The sequence below is a fragment of the Podarcis filfolensis genome (genome assembly GCF_964270895.1).
Source record: "Podarcis filfolensis genome assembly, chromosome: 5".
In the NCBI taxonomy this organism is placed as follows: Eukaryota; Metazoa; Chordata; class Lepidosauria; order Squamata; family Lacertidae; genus Podarcis; species Podarcis filfolensis.
The window spans coordinates 69316344-69332947 of NC_139608.1; the positions used below are offsets into that span (position 1 = coordinate 69316344).

At 44.2% G+C, this 16604-nt stretch overlaps 1 protein-coding gene across 4 annotated transcripts in view; it reads left to right on the forward strand.

Moving 5' to 3' along the window:
• The window catches only part of UNC5B (unc-5 netrin receptor B), a 164903-nt gene extending 148887 nt beyond the window's left edge, over nt 1-16016 (forward strand). For 2 of the 4 annotated variants that reach the window (XM_083614289.1, XM_083614290.1), the window contains 4 exons: nt 3380-3529; nt 4496-4660; nt 6713-6891; nt 8961-16016. In XM_083614289.1, coding sequence (XP_083470415.1) covers nt 3380-3529; nt 4496-4660; nt 6713-6891; nt 8961-9126 — 660 coding nt within the window. In that variant the 3' untranslated portion in view covers nt 9127-16016. The remainder of the gene's footprint in view (nt 1-3379; nt 3530-4495; nt 4661-6712; nt 6892-8960) is intronic. The other 2 variants (XR_014548189.1, XR_014548190.1) reach the window with 2 other exon arrangements.
• Nucleotides 16017-16604: the final 588 nt, after the last annotated feature.

The window sequence follows — 16604 nt, forward strand, 5'->3', positions numbered from 1 at the left end:
GAATGCAAACTGCATCTGACTTTAGATTGCACTCCGCGGTCCCAATAAGAAAATCTCCCAGCCGTTTTCCTTTATGACACTGAATGTTGATTCACTCATCCTAAGATTCACAGTGATCACTCCACTTTAGCTGAAACTTTGGCATAGACTTACTAAAAAAAAAGATTCATGTTACTTTTCTTTCTATTATTATTATTATTATTATTATTATTATTATTCCTTCTGCTAAATTTACTACCTGCCATTCACCAGCAGGTCCCAGGGTAGATTACAACAATTTAATTTTCAAAAATTAAAACCAATTACAACCAACTGCAGTCACAGGAATAGGCTACTGAGGGTCATACATGAGGCAGCGATGCAATCAGCACCATTTTTTTTATAGTCTTTGCTTCAGCAAAGACAAGGTGACCTGTGGCCAATTAAGCATCAATTGCCCTGGCTACACCCATCATGTTTCTAGTATGCTCCAGAGTTGTCAACAACAAAGGGTTCCCAGAAGCACTTTTTTCCTTTGGCACGTCTAAGGGTGAAATCACCACTCAGTGACAGTAATGCAGTTAAGTGGCACCTTGCATAAGTGAAATAGGCATCACCAAATAAGTATTGTAGACCAGGCTTCCATGCCTCTTTGAGAGCAGTATTTTTCACTGAGAGCTGTTAAGGCATCCATCTGCAAGCCATTAAGTAATATACATACACCCTTGTTTCTTGAAATTCTGGAATGATGGTAGTAGCCGTAGCTCAATGGTAGGTGCATGCTTTTCAAGCAGAAGGTCCCAGAGGTCTCCATGCAGAGCTTGGAGAGATCACTCTCTGAAACCTTAGAGATTTGCTACTAGTCAGGGCATACAGTACTGAGCTAGATTAAATCAGTGGTTTGATTCGTATACGGCAGCTTCCTATTTTATATTTTACGCCTAGATTTGCTCTGAACATCCTACGGTACCTTTAAAAAAAGCTGTCATAGGCATTAGTCTTTTCATGCATCTAACAACAGTCAGTTCTGAAACTAAGTTCACAATAAAAGTGTGCTCATCTTTAATTCTCTGTTGGAATTCTTTGCTGCAGCAGACTAAAGCCTTATTCATTTGATTTCTCTGCACTGACTATACACTTGGGGACATGCAGCTGAACATGTGAACTGTCTCCACTCAGAAGCGTTGTGTTTGAGGTGGTGTGAAAATTCTTTTCTTTGGTACTATAGTTTCATCCTTGCATTCAAGTCATCACTAGGGCATTGAGGAACCAGACCTAACATGACCTACCTTTTTGGAATCTGCACCTCTTAAGTGTCTAGGAATGAAACTTCAGCTAACAGAAATGTCAGCCTCTTTGTTTTCCTGCTCTGGGACTATGCCTGGGGCCATACCTCAGAGAGGGTAGGAAAAACTCTGTGAGCAGAAGTTGCATGTTCAGCACTACTTGTCCGACTTCCCCATTTGCTGTTACTTTGGACTGCTGCTGCCCAAAATGGCCATGCTGGCAGTCAAAGGAGCGTGCGATGCAACTTGGAAAAGAGTTGCTCTGGGGAGCAAAACTGCCTGATGCAATGCAATGAAAAGTGACCTGCAGTTTGGTTTCAGTAATAGGTTCCCTTAACCCGTTCCTCAGAGACCAGCCTCCTTGCTTTAAATGGAGGTCCCCGGAGGGAAAGGAAGGGTGTCTGAAGGAGACTGTTCTATGTCCTGTTTTGAAGATATAACGCAAGGGCTTCCCCCCACCCCCTGCTATTGCTGCTATGGCAAATTATCTCTCTGCCGTCTTAGACACTGAACACAGTGGGGCTTACTTCCAAGGAAGCCTTCATGCAATTGTGCTGTTAGCATGCTGTGCACATTCAGAGCCCTCCTCACCCACACATCCAGACAGGGGTGTGCAATATACTCACGCTCCCCAGTATGATTGGCAGGCAGTACAAAGCCTGCGGATTGGCCTGTCCGGTGTAGGTACTAGGATCTGGGCCTTTGGCCTTCACTTGCTCATCAGGACAGCATCTCTGGGTTCAGGCGTGGCATTGCCTGGCTCTGACAGTGGGTCAGAAATTGTGCAGGCCTTAGAGGCTTACGCATTGTTTTTCATATGTAAGCTTGTCTTGTAATCAGAGTTAAAATATGAGGGATTAAAGACCCACTGGAAAACTGCCTGCTTGCTCTCAATCTGAAAAATATATATTTTTCAGGTTATTTCCAAAGCCTATCAATAATAGTAGCGCTGCTTTGCATGACTAATGAAAGCGACCCATCATTCTTAATGAAGTATAAATCTCCATCTGCCCTCATCCTACAAGAGTGATTAGTTCCAGTGATCAAGCTGGTGTTTCCGATCTTGCTGCATTGTGTGTTTTTAACCTTGATGTCATGGTTGGTATTTAACTTCTCTTCATACACTGAAAGAGCCAGAAGAGGACTCTAGAAATCAGCTTTTTGAGGTTTTGATTTAGGATCTGACCAGTGAATCATAGGGAAGAAAACTCTGCGTTTCTGCTTCTCACATTGTCATGTTTATTGTCAGGGTGGTGCAGGAAGTAGAGGGTTGCTGTTTTCCCCCAAGATGTCATTGTGAGGGCTGAAAGGATTGTTGAGCTGGTTTGTCTGCTGAAATACTGGATCGCTGCAGAAAACTATACAGGGGGAAAATACTGGAATTCCAAAATGGAGATGAGTATATGACTAAAGTCAAAAGAGTATGAGTTTCCGGATGGGATTTCCCCCCCCCCCCCTGGTTTGCTGGCTTGAATTATAGCACCAATCAGACACAACCTGTTATGGTACTAGTCAAAGGAATAGGGTTCATTGGGTTGAATTAATGTTACATCTAATTCCGCATCCTTCCTACTGACAGTGTCTAGAGGGCTGCAGAGGAGATGTTCACAAGGAAAGCACAAGATGCTTCCAGGCACCCAAGCCCAGATGCTGGCAAAGTCCAGCTACCATAGCCAGAAAGATACATCTGGGGTTGTGCCACAAATGTCTGGTAAACTGCATTAGACCTATGAGTGTCAGGGAATCCAGTGCTTGAGCCACCAGCAAGCAGCCTGGAAACACAGAGAGCCTAGTAGCTTCCTTTCAGAATGAGTTGCCTGTGCTATTTAGTATTGCAGCTTAAAGTGCCTGTGGTTTTATCCCCCTCCATGACAAGCAGCCCTGGTGGCAGTGATGGTGGCAAAGGTAAATGTGATAAAGGAAGAGAGACAATGTCTGACCAGGAGCAATTCTGCTTCAGGAGCTGCTGTGCAAAATTGAGACTTATCAGTGCCCCATCTGGCAGCATATGACAATCTGGGAGCATAGGAGGTGCTCACTGGTTAAATTGCCATCATTTATCCTTGGGCCTCACATCTGTCCTTCCTCTCCTCCCCTCCCCTCTTGTCTCACAGGAAGTACTTGAATTAGAAAGGACTCTTGGTGGCTACCTGTTGGAAGAACCCAAGCCCCTGCTGTTTAAGGACAGTTATCACAACTTGCGCCTCTCCATCCATGATATCCCTCATTCACTTTGGAGGAGCAAACTCCTGGCCAAGTACCAGGTGAGTGGCTGGGTTGCCAGCATACCAACAACAGAGGGAGTGCCTCAATGGGACCACCAGGAAAACTGCTTTTGTTCATCACTGTTCTCTTCCAGAATATTTCATCCGCCATCAAAACAAGAGTGCATGCACACATACACTCATTGAAAGGCCAGCCCCAGTTTTTATTTTCTGCAGATTTATCCTTGGTGAAATGGTACCACAAGATAATTATGCCACTGGCTTTTCAGGAAGATACATTTCATATACCTTAGCAAGACTTTGTGACTTCTCTGTCTTTTCCCACATCCTTACTTCATGATTTCTACCAGAAGGTTTGGCATCCTTTCATTTCTCCAGTCTCCTGTGGTACCCAACTCACGCAGGTGTGAGACCCAAATTATCCTATGAATGGAAGACCCTAAATGGACCCATCCCTGGGTGCACTGTGCTTAGGAGTCCTACAAAAGATCTGAATAGCACCTATAGACCACAGCGCCTTCTACACCCACACACACAAAACATCTCAGCCAGACCTCTTTGCATAAACATGCACACATCATTGTAACTGAGTGATAATGCTTTCCAGAACAGGCCTGAACATCTTAAGAGAATAGGAAGACTCCTGCTGTGCTGGACCAAAGGTCATGCTTCCATGAAACCCACAAGCAGGACTTGAAGGCTGTAACTTAAGAACCATCAAGCCAAACAAATACAGCCCACCAGGAGCGCCTTAATCCATTTTCTCCCCACCAGCCTTGAACTGGTTTGTTGATACATCAGTGCTTTGTTGAGGAGCTGGCTGGTGGGCTGCGTTTGACTTGAAAGACCAAAAGGTGTGCAAACCTGTTCTGGTTGTGTAGACTTGTTCTATTGCCACAGTGACCCACTGGCACATTTCCAGTGTGATGGCATCCCAGTGTGCTGACATGTCTTGTTGTTGTTGTTGTTTATTGTTATTATTATTATTACTACCATTTGCTGCAGGAAATCCCCTTCTATCATATCTGGAGTGGCAGCCAGCGGGCACTTCACTGCACCTTCACTTTGGAGAGACACAGCCCAGCTTCCACAGAACTTACCTGCAAGATTTGTGTCCGGCAAGTGGAAGGAGAAGGGCAGATATTTCAGCTGCACATTACCCTTGGAGAGGTGAGCCAAGGGGATCCAGGCTGCAGAAGCAAGCAGGCTGTGTGGTTTGTTGGCAGAAGACAAGTGGAGCAGAATAAAATTTAACAGGAATCCCAGTGGCCTCTCTGAGCTATTGGCTAGAATTAACTGGCAAAATCTTCCCTGACGCACATTGTGAGCCATTGCTCACTCCTAGAACTTGCGAAAGAAGCCCACATTCCTTCTTGCCTGCTTTCTCTGACATGGATGTGGCACTGTAGTCTGCAGGAATATGTAGAACAGAACCTATTATCTCATACATTTAAGTTCCCTACCCAGGAAAATGCAACCTTCTTTCCACTTGTGAGGAAGCCATATGGCATCGGCTGCTTATTGAACATTCATTTTGATTTGTTTGCAGGGAGGTTATACAGTGCTGCATCAAGCAGTCGTTATTCCATTTTCCAGTGCATTTCCCCATCACTTCCCTTACTACAGAAAGTTCAGTTGTGGGGAGGGGGTCTTTTGCACAAGAGAACAAGACTGCCGAGACCATTTTAATTGCACAGTGTGATTTTGCCACTGAATCCCAGCCACAAAATAACAACAGTCTGCAAACAATCATCTTCTTTTGTCTTGGTTACATGCTCTGACTCTCCAAGACCCGCTATTGTTCAAGCATGCATGTTGATATCCGAAGCATGATTTTTCTCTGGTTTCAGTGAAGCAGGAGAATGTGATGCCACTATGCAAGTCAATGATACATATTTTAAAGGCATGGTATTTACCCTTCTCTTTCCCATTGTTTCTATTTCTGACTATCCATGCATACTGGGTTGCCTAATGCATTTCAGTACATCCTATTGGATTGTCTCTTTCTCAGAATGCTTCTTTCGACTTGCTTTTGCCAGTAGGTTTGCAAAGAAATGCAGAAATCCTATCTAAGTTATGGGACTGAAATAAACAAAAAAAGTGAATTGCATCGAAGTTTTTTTAAAAAAACACACACACAAACCCACAAAGGTGAAATTAGGGCAGGTTTTACACGTGGAGCTCAAATTGCTTTTACAACTCTCCCAGTATTTTACTGGAAGTTGGTTGCTTTGTTCAGAAATCAGGAGAGAGGCATTTGTAATGTGAATATGAGCATTAAAGAATACGAGCATTCCAACCAATGTAAGAATTATGGTTATCTTAAAGTAAAGGTAAAGGTACCCCTGCCCGTTCGGCCAGTCTTGCCAGCCTCTAGGGTTGTGCGCTCATCTCACTCTATAGGCCAGGAGCCAGCGCTGTCCGCAGACACTTCCGGGTCACGTGGCCAGCGTGACAAGCTGCGTCTGGCAAGCCAGCGCAACACACGGAACGCCGTTTACCTTCCCGCTGGTAAGCGGTCCCTATTTATCTACTTGCACCCGGGGGTGCTTTCGAACTGCTAGGTTGGCAGGCGCTGGGACCGAACGACGGGAGCGCACCCCGCCGTGGGGATTCAAACCGCCGACCATGCGATCGGCAAGTCCTAGGCGCTGAGGTTTTACCCACAGCGCCACCCGCGTCCCTATGGTTGTCTTACAACTGATCTAAAGCAAGAGCTACGTTAAGTATTGTGTGTGAAAATACTCAAGACCTGATTCAGAGGGAGAAAATCACATTTTGAGTTGTTGTTTTTATAAGCCAGCCTATTCATTTGTCATGTACTAGCTACTAGCAAAACCCACCATGTGACAGATTGGCTATGGTAAACTTTTATCCATAGATCAGATATATCAGATGGAGTTTTATCACATGCTCATATCCTCTGTATCAGGATCAGGGCCTTTTTAGGGGTGGCCCTGCCCCCCGGAACAAATCTTAAAAGTATTTTTTACTTCAATTCACATTTTGCTGATTTTCCATGGTAAGTTAATTACTACTGCTCAGTTTTAAAGGGGTGCAATGTAGTGTTAATATGATTATCTGTATGTTGTATATTTGCAATTTTGTTACAACACATTGGGGAGGGGAATTGGGCCCTAAAAGACAGCTTATAACTTGTTAACTTAATTAGTAAAAAAAAATTGCCTCTAAATCTGACAGATGCCCTTTTTTGTTTTCCAGAACTCCAACTCCTTTGATGCCTTGCGTTCCTATCCTGGCAGTGCCCTGACGACTCAGCTGGGGCCATATGCCTTCAAGATCCCTCTGTCGATACGACAGAAAATCTGCAACAGCCTTGATGCCCCCAACTCCAGAGGAAACGACTGGCGGCTCCTTGCTCAGAAACTTTCCATGGACCGGTGGGTTTTGTTTCAGCGCTTTGCCGTCAGCCATCCTTGCAGGAAACACAAGAGCCAAAGGAGCTGCTTGTTTGCACTTATTTAATTCTTTATTCTGATATCTGTGGGCTGCCTCTTGGATCAAAATCCTTGCTCAAGACAATGAATAGTGCAATACACTAGAAGACAGAGGGAAAACCTCATAAAACAGCAAACATAAATAACATTAAACATTAACTATCAGCCAAACGCTCCCTGTATCGAATATCTGTAAGAAGGGGAACATTTTTACTGCCCTACTAAAAATATAGGGCTTGCCAATCAGAAGGTCAGCGGTTCAAATCCCCGCGACGGGGTGAGCTCCCGTTGCTCTGTCCCAGCTCCTGCCAACCTAGCAGTTTGAAGGCACGTCAAAGTGCAAGTAGATAAATAGGTACCGCTCCAGCGGGAAGGTAAACAGCGTTTCCGTGCGCTGCTCTGGTTTGCCAGAAGCGGCTTAGTCATGCTGGCCACATGACCCGGAAGCTGTCTGTGGACAAACGCCAGCTCCCTCGGCCTATAATGAGCACGCAACTCCAGAGTCGTCCGCGACTGGACCTAATGGTCAGGGGTACCTTTACTTTTTACTAAAAATATAGAAGAGTTTTCCAGCAGGCAGGATGGAAGAACATAAGAAGGGCCCGCTAGATCGGGCCAATGGCCCATCTAGTCTAGCATATTGTTCTCACCTGAGAGAAAACTGCAAGCACAGGAGCAACTCCCCCCTGCTGTGGTTTCCAGCAACTGGTATTCAGAAACACTGCTGCCTCTAGCTGGGGAGGCAGAGCACAGCCACTCTCTTAGGAAAGCCACCCAGGTTGATTCACTCATTTGTATTCAGGTCCAGGTGCTCAGAGCAGAAATAAAATAAAATAGAACTTGTTGTGTGCCTTGCCAGTTCCCGAATGACTGGTGTCTGCTGGTGTTCTAAGCAGTTGCTGAAACATTGTCATGGATGTATATTTCATTCAAACAGTGAAAAGGGTGCCAGTTGGAGGTTCCCCAGAATAAGATGTAGGAGCTGGGAAGCCGCTGCCAAGCCAAGGGTTTCTATACCTTGTAGCCTAGGTAAGGCACTTGGCTTCACCCTGGTCACTGTGAGCAGTAAGTTCCATACTGCTGCAACTTAGAGAATCCATTTTCTGTTAAAGCAGCAGCCTTCATTTGCTGAGCGACTTTCCTGCGGAGACTTTGTCAGTGTCGTTGGCCTTGGTTTAAAGATATCGGGGGCCCTTGGGGTATCATCCCAGAAAAGGTCAAAGAAACTAGGTCAGCAGAAACCCTGGGCTCCTCTGTGTCAGTAAAAATTTGTAGCAGATCTATTTCCCCCCCACCCTGCTGACCCCTGGTTTCCTCGTGTATATTCCAGGCTCCTCTAAAAGTTTGTCTTCTTCTTTTTATTTAAAAAAGCGTTGTGCCTAATTTTAGAATCACAGAATCATAGAGTTGGAAGGGACCACGACCTGCGGTGCAGGGTTCCCCCCCCCCAACACGAGGCTTGAGTCCACAACCCTGACATTAAGAGTCTCATCCTCTACCAACTGAGCTATCCACTCAGAAAGAAGTACATAATATCCCTCCTTCAGCAGTGTTCTGGCCAGTGTCCTTAGGTGAATGACAATCATGCCGTGCTCTGCCTTGCTCCAAAGAGCTTTTTAAAAGTGTGAGTTTACATGTTATGTTTTAGACTTGGTAGGAGCTGCTTCACCAAAATCAGGCACTTCATCTCTGTTTCCCCCTCAAGTCCTGTTCTGAATTTGGGTCGTCGTCCTTCCACTGGTCATACGCAGTCATCACTAAAGGCCTAGCCCTTAGTTCAGGGATGGGGACCTGTGGCTCTCTAGATGCTGATGGACTGCTGGCTGGAGCTAATGGGAATCCCAACATCCCTGCCTTATGTGCTCTCATGGGATCTGTAATCTCACGGGTGGGAATACATCAACAAGTTTTATTATGAGCCCCGTGATATCAGAGATCTAATGGGAAAACACTGACGCCAACCATCTCTCTCCCTCTCTTTCCCTCTCTCATTTGTTTTCTTTCCTGCACAGGTACCTGAATTTCTTTGCCACCAAAGCCAGCCCAACAGGAGTCATCCTGGACTTATGGGAAGCCCAGCACCAAGATGATGGGGATCTTAATACTCTGGCCAGTGCCTTGGAAGAGATGGGCAAGAGCGAGATGCTGGTTGTCATGGCAACAGAGGGGGACTGCTGATGCAGCTCTCGAGAAGACTTCTGGCAATGGCCGAGCGGAAGGTGGAGTGAGAGAGGGAGAGAAAATGGCGGGAGCAGCCCTTTTGGGAACTGATGGGGAAAGGGCTGCAAGGAAGAAACAGAGCCGTAGCGTAACTCTGAAGAGATTCCTTCTCCCTTCTCGCACTCCTCCCTCCTCAAATCACAATCAGCCTTAGAGATCCATATTGTGCAGTTTACAAGCAATCCAAGTGTTAAAGACTCCTTTCCTCCTTCTCCTCAAAGCCTTTGAACCGGGGCACAAAAGCAATGTATCATTGCTCTCCGTGACCGCAGCCTGTGGCAGTTGTGGTCTCCTCAGCTTCTGCTGCCTCATGTGGCTTCTGAGGGCTGCTAAGAATCTGGGTTGGGGTTGTTGTTTTGTTTTGTTTTTCTTTTCTTGTCCTCTTCCCATTCCCTGCCTTGTTCTCCCTTTATTTCTTCTTTGCTGGCAAATTATGCTTTGAAGAGTCGAGTACAATCTAGAAAAGACTGCTTACTCCTGTCAAAAGCTTCAAACAGCTTTAAGACACATTTAAAAAATGGAAAAGGAAAAAAAAGGAAAACAGTTTCTTAGGAAACGCAAGTAATTTATTATCCAGATCTTTGGATGCATCCTTTTTAAAAATTCAGTAAGAATCTTTCATGTATGTGAGAGCAAGAGTATCATGACACTCAGAGAAAGGGAGAGGGAGAGAGAAAACGCAATGATGTTTTAGTGAAAATTAAACAATATCAATTTATGTGGTAACCTATGAAATTTGATCAGGTAGGATTGATGATTTGACCTGAGCCTCATATGTGTCTTAAAGGGAAAACTTTTTCTTCTCTTTAATATTTTGCTTGCATCTATTTCTCTGACTATAGCAGAATGAATGGGAATAAGTCTGAAAATTCACTCACAGGAGAACTAACCTGTTTCTGGAAAAGAAGCTGAGAGAAATTTCTTGGGGAGCTTTCTTGACAAACCCCTCACACTCTTTCCGGCCCACCTCAGAATCTGGTGAAGTGCCCAGATATGCCTGACCAAATGTCTACTGGTATTTGCTCCTGGTCTTGTCTCAGTTGTGTTTGGAGCCACTCTTGCTTTGCATAACCTACTTGTCTCTGTGTGGGCCATTCCAGCAGAACGAAGTCCAGTTAGTACAGGAACAAGTCTCAAGCTAGAATCAAGATAGCTCCATTGAGGAATGTGTAAAAGGTTTTCTTGTGCTCAGAATGACTTTTGGCCAAGGGGGGGTTGGGTTGAGACAAGGACTCTTGCTATGCTATGCAGCCCAGGAAGCTGGAGTTCAAAAATCCCAACTGAGATGGTGAAGGCTTAGCAATCAAGGGTGTGTTCAGTCTGTCACTAATTTTGGGTGGGATTCCACCACATAATGCCATATCCAGGTTATGAAATTATAGAATCATAGAATCGTAGAGTTGGAAGGGACCCCAAGGGTTATCTAGTCTGCAGTGCAGGAATCTCAACTAAAGCATTGATGATGGATATCCATCCAATCTCTGCTTAATAACCTCCAAGAAAGGAGAGTCCACCATCTTTTGAGGGAGTCTGCTCCACTGTCAAACAGCTCTTAGTGCGTACGGGCACTTCCTTGGGGAATGTCAGCCATTGTTCTCATATGCCCCAGAACATGCCTCAGACAACTTGTGCGCTCTGAACTTCATCCTGAGACCTGTTCCTAATAGGAGGCACTTTATTTCCAGGTTTCTTCGTAGGAAAGATAGTATCTGTTTAAGGTAGTACAGTGGTACCTCGGGTTACATACGCTTCAGGTTACATACGCTTCAGGTTACAGACTCCGCTAACCCAGAAATAGTACCTCGGGTTAAGAACTTTGCTTCAGGATAAGAACAGAAATCGTGCTCCGGCGGCACAGCAGCAGCAGGAGGCCCAATTAGCTAAAGTGGTCTTCAGGTTAAGAACAGTTTCAGGTTAAGAACAGACCTCTGGAACGAATTAAGTACGTAACCAGAGGTACCACTGTACTAACTTCCCTGCAGTGTCTGAATAGGCACCAAGCAAGTGTCTGCATCACATCCATTTTGAATTTTGGAAAGCATGAGCTAAAGTCCCACTGTTTATGAGTGATAGGACCAGGACAGGATCCAGGATCCAGGACTAAACAAAGATACCCCTAATGTGTAGTTCTTCGAGAGGAATAAGAAATGTTAATGGTGACGGTTCAAACTGGAGGAGCAGAAACTTCCCACCAGTGTTGTTTTGAGCTGTGTTTCGAGTGACATTAAAAAAAATAAAAATCTGAGAAAAATGTTTCAGCCGCTACACAGGAGTATCTCAAAGACCTGGTTTGCATGCTGCATTCAGCCACAGTTGAATGTGAACAAGCCTACAGTGCTGAAATGGTGGGCACTTGGTTCTACCACTGCTGCTGCTGCTGCTACCACCACACAGCCAAGAAACAAGCCACAGTCTGAATTTTGACATAGGAACCCAGGATCATTGTTTGCTTGCCCCCAAACAAGCCACAACAGGTACACCAAGAACAAATCTTGGTTTCTGCCTGTGATTTGCTAGGAGGAAAACAAACCGTGGTCCCAGCTTTGGATGATATGACAAGTCAGACAGTGGTTGGCTTGCTGGCAGTACAGCCAGAGCAAAGTGCCAGCAATTTCAGCAGCATGAGCACACTTTGACTCATTTACATTAAACCATAGTTTATTTTAACTATGGTTTGATGTGACGTGCACACCAGGCCACTCGAGTTTTAAATTCTTCACACTTTTCTCTTTTGTTCCTAGACCTCATGATCGAAGGAGGGAACATTTGCTTGAAGATTAGAAGCCACAGTGTCATATTATCATGTTAGAATAATGTTTGTGGTTAGCCCATCTGTGTCTGAGGGAGGGAGGGAGATTTGGAATCTCTGAGCTTGTTATAGGTGACTCTCATTCCAGACAGTTTAGCTACAGAATTCCACAAGGACTCAAAGCTAATAATGGGTGGCGTTGTGATAATTTTTGTTTCTTTCGGTAATGCTTTGCAGTGCCTTACCTTTTTCTCTATATTGCAGGCGTTCTATTAGAAGAAAAGTAAATTACACAACTACAAAAATGTTAAATGAGTATTCGTGAGCAATGCAAATGGCTCCCTTGTATGTGATAGCTTACTGAAAAGAGGAAAGGATATTGTTTGAATAGCCCCAGATTGAAGCAAGTTATTAATAAACTCAGCCACCAGGCGTAATGATTAAAAAAAACCCTTGTATGCCAACAAGATCTTAGGTGGAAATGCAGCAGAAGCTCATTTCCTCTTAGCAGGAAATATTTTTAAAGATTTGCAGCTGCTGCACACACACTGCCCAGTTCAGGTAGTTCTTCATACTTTCCTTTCAATGAGGTTTCTAGCCCTCATTATCACAGGAGAAAGCAGCTGGCAGTGTTTGCTAGACGTCTGTAGTGTACTCGGATATGAATTACAACTAATAGGGAGCAGATTTTTGAGTTGGCAGTAGGAATGTAGGTCTCAGTTTTGCCATTGCTGCCTATTCTGTTTTGCCAGATCTTTCCACCATGAGAAAATTAGATTTGGTACAGAACCGAGATTAAGCGATACAAACCTTGCAATATAAGGGTAGTTCCAGCAGTAAAATTCTAATGCAAATGCACCCGTATTACCTTACTTTCGTATATATTTATATATGTATATATTTCTATTTGCATTGGCCTTTGGTTATCCGTTATTCTTCAGGTTGTTGCAAGCACTGTGTAGTTGCAGGGTATTTTTCTTATAGTCACTACCTCTTAAAAAGGTTGTCTTCTTCCATAAAGCATAGCATGGCACCAAGAGCAGTGCTGCCTCATCATGCTGATCCTTTCATTCCTAACTCTTCTCCCTTCCCACGAGGACACGTTCGTAGGCAATAACTTTAAAGACACGGCACGACATAGCAAGTCTTGCACCAGAAGACCCTCGCAATTACCTCATTCTCCTTAAATGGTACCATGCTCTTGGGGAAAGACAGGTGCTGAAGACAAACAAAAAATTGAATGGCACACCTACTCAGGGAGCGGGAACGTGATTGGAACGTTATGTCTTTATGTGGCAGCTTGACAACCAGTAGTTCAAGGAAGGGGGAGCTGTGACCCTCCAGATGTGGCTGGACTCTCATGGTCCCTGACCTTTGCCTATCCTGGTGCAGAGAGCCAACCAACATCTGGAATGCGCAGCTTCCCCATCGCTGCAGTCGTTTCTCAGGATGCAATTTTTTATCTACGTGCCCAAGGAAGGCGCCGAAAGCTAGTTGCTGCCTCGTGACAGTAAACATTACATACAGGAACCCAGAGACTGCAAATAGTTTGCAGGCAATGCCTGCTTAACCAGGATATATAGCCCCATTGTTTAGAGGTCGCTTACAGTGAGAAAACAAATAGAATGCTAAACGTGGACTCTTAATTCAAGAAGACATTTTTGTTGCATGGAGCCTGGACATTTACACAGAAGGCAAATCCATGGAGGAGGATGGTGTGTGTGTGTTTTGTTAAGCACTGCAAACGCAGGGCCTGTTTTCAAGGTGTGAAGTTTTCTTCACTCGTTCTCTTCCTCAGGCAAAAAGTCATTTTCGCTAGCTCTGCAGCCCTGTTCTCTAACCTTTTGGGATGTTTTGTGTCATTTGTAGGGTTCAGGTGCACAGAATCTCCTAGTCCAAACTATACGCTTCTTCAAATTCTTTTACACCAAAGCAACGTTCTTGTTGCAGCTCAGGTCTCTCAAGAGTATGGTGCAATCTATACAAGATAGAACATGTCAGTATTTGGGGGTTTTGGTGGCGCTTCTAGTGAGCATGGATTTGGAGACCTTGGGTATCTTTATCCGTACCTGACAAACATTTTTAAAGGACTAGACCTGCTTGATGCAGGGTCCGTAACTCTCTCGTCTGTATATATACCCATTGGTAGGGCATACTTTCTTCTTTCTCACATCGTAGTTGTCAGGGATCTCATATGCAATATACAAATCTGGAAAAATATCCAGATTTTTGGAACCAAATGATGAACTTTCTGAGAATTGCATCTGGGTTTTTTTTGTTTTGTGTTTTTTTTAGAGTGAAGTTATTAGTGCTTGTTTCCTGTGTGGCAGTAAAAGAAAAGAAAATCAATCCTCAATCAAAAATAGATACTGTAATCATTTAACCACAAGGTATTTGGGGAGAGCTGCAGGCATTGCTTTCCTTCAACATGGCATCAGATGAGAGCACGATAGGTTTTTTTGTAACATTTTCAGCTAGCTGGAATATTATATATTATATGACTGAACTGCTTGCTGATAAATTGAATAGAAGAAATTCATCTATACATTCCACTTACAACGGTGAGGCCGTAAGGGAGATTGTATTAGGAGTTTGTGAGAAATTTAAAAAGAAGGCTCCAGTCTTTAACCTGATCTCTTGGTGTATGTCAGGGTGATTTGTTTAAGAATTGCATTTAGTCAATTAAGTTAAAGGTTCAGGCTGGAAACACAATTAGACACTTAGGCTTTGAATTGTTTAGCTAAGTAAGTGAACGTTACTACTTTCTGTAGAAATAGGCTGATCAGTTTTAAAATTCCAGGAGCAGAGCGTGTTAAAAGTGCGTGCATCTCTCTCTGTGCATCTCCACCCCCCACCCAATATTGCTTCTCATGTTCTGTTGCTGTCCCTGTTTTGCTTTGGTCACATGGCCACATGGAATCTGTGAAGGTTTCCGCCCATTCACAATTTTCTCAGTTGGATGAGCATATCACTTCAGTAATCCAGAGACCAGTTCATGCAAGCAGGCCACTGCCTCTATATGTCTGAATGTACCTTAAGACCTTTAACGCAAATCTGGGGTGAATGTGGTTAGCTCCTGCTTACTGTGTATCTTCTGCAAGCTGATGCGATTGTGTGGCTGTGGGATGGGTGGGTGGAGAAGTGGAAGATATATGAAACTCAGTTGTACACATAGTGATGTAAATTCATATTGGCACTGACAGGCCTAAGACATTCCGGCACCTGAGATGAACCACAAAAAGGCACCCCCCCCCCTCCTTGCCAGGGAAGAAGGAGTGAATGAAGATCTACATCAGGAACGGGGGGGGGGGAGGAATAAAGATCTACATCAGGATCTTTTGCCCCTGTGGGTCTTACCTGCTGAGGCAGTCACCTCACATTGTCTCATGGGTGGGCCTGCCATATAAATTGAGGGAGCTGGTGGGGAGAGAGTGTTCTGTTAAGAGGCCAACCTGCTTTAGTCTTTACTCACTGCTTTTGTGTGAATTGGATACTGGGTGTACAGATATGTGCATTCAGGTGTGAAAGAGAGAGAGAATTCAGAAGTAGAAATCTGGTATGGGTGACAGAGAGAGATCAGTACTATATAACAGATTAGGGATCCGTGGGTGTGCAATAGGGAGCAGCGTCAGGAAGTGTGCAGAGTTCACCCTCTTTCTCTTTGCTTCTTGTTCAGAAGAGTGTATGTTGACCAAGTAGGGAGCACTTTTGCCTGGAAAGCACCCTCTGCTCACACAAGTGAGGGCTGTGCGTGTCTTTCTCCCTCCCCCACTGTCTCTTAAGGTACTCTCTGTGGTCACACTGAGCTTTGTGACATGGGCAGCCTATGCCATCGTTTGGGTGAAAGCAAACCACGGTTTCCTTTCTCCCCTTAAGAGTGTCCTTCATTCTCTTGCTCTCCATTCTGTTTTCATATTTATACATCCAGGTGGGGTTTTTTTTGGTGGGGGGGGGGGTGTTCGGAAGCATCCTCAAAACACGTGTCTGTTTATTCTGTAAACTAAGAACTGTAAATAAGGTTTAGCATTCCTATTGTAACAAATTAATTTTTATGCAATAAATTATATTTCCTAGTCTAATAAAAAGTTTAAAATTAAAACCAACTGTGTGTGACTCGTTAGTTTAGCTCCCAGGGGACAGAAAGCTCCCTGATAAATTAACATGTGTGATTAAGGTAAAATGGGGAATATGCAGGAGAAATGATTTTGAGGAGATATGGAAGGTGTCTGTAGAATTTGTTCTGCTAAAATGGAAAGGGGTCAAAAACATCGCAAGAGGTGTTGAAATTTTGGGAGGCTGGATAGTTACAATGGAATGGTCTCAGGGGTGGGATGCACATTTTTATTCTTATTTATTTATAGTTATCCAGAAGCCAACATTCTCACAGGTAGTTTCCAATGAAGTCACCTCTGGATTGCAGTGGTACTTCCTCAAGGCTGCAGTTTTTTAATAGCATTATTAGAACTATTATGAGTACTTTTAAATTTTGATTTTCCGGGAGGCAGGGAAAGACAAACTATGAATTCTGATAGTGTGCAAGTCCTCTCCCTCCCCTGAAATCAGCTAGACTTTGCAAATAGGGAACTTCCTAATAAACTCTGCTTGTACACATTGTTTTTCAGCACTGGTGAAATTGTTTGCTTAAAAAACCCGAGCAATTTCAGCTTAGCTCTAAATAAATAAAACC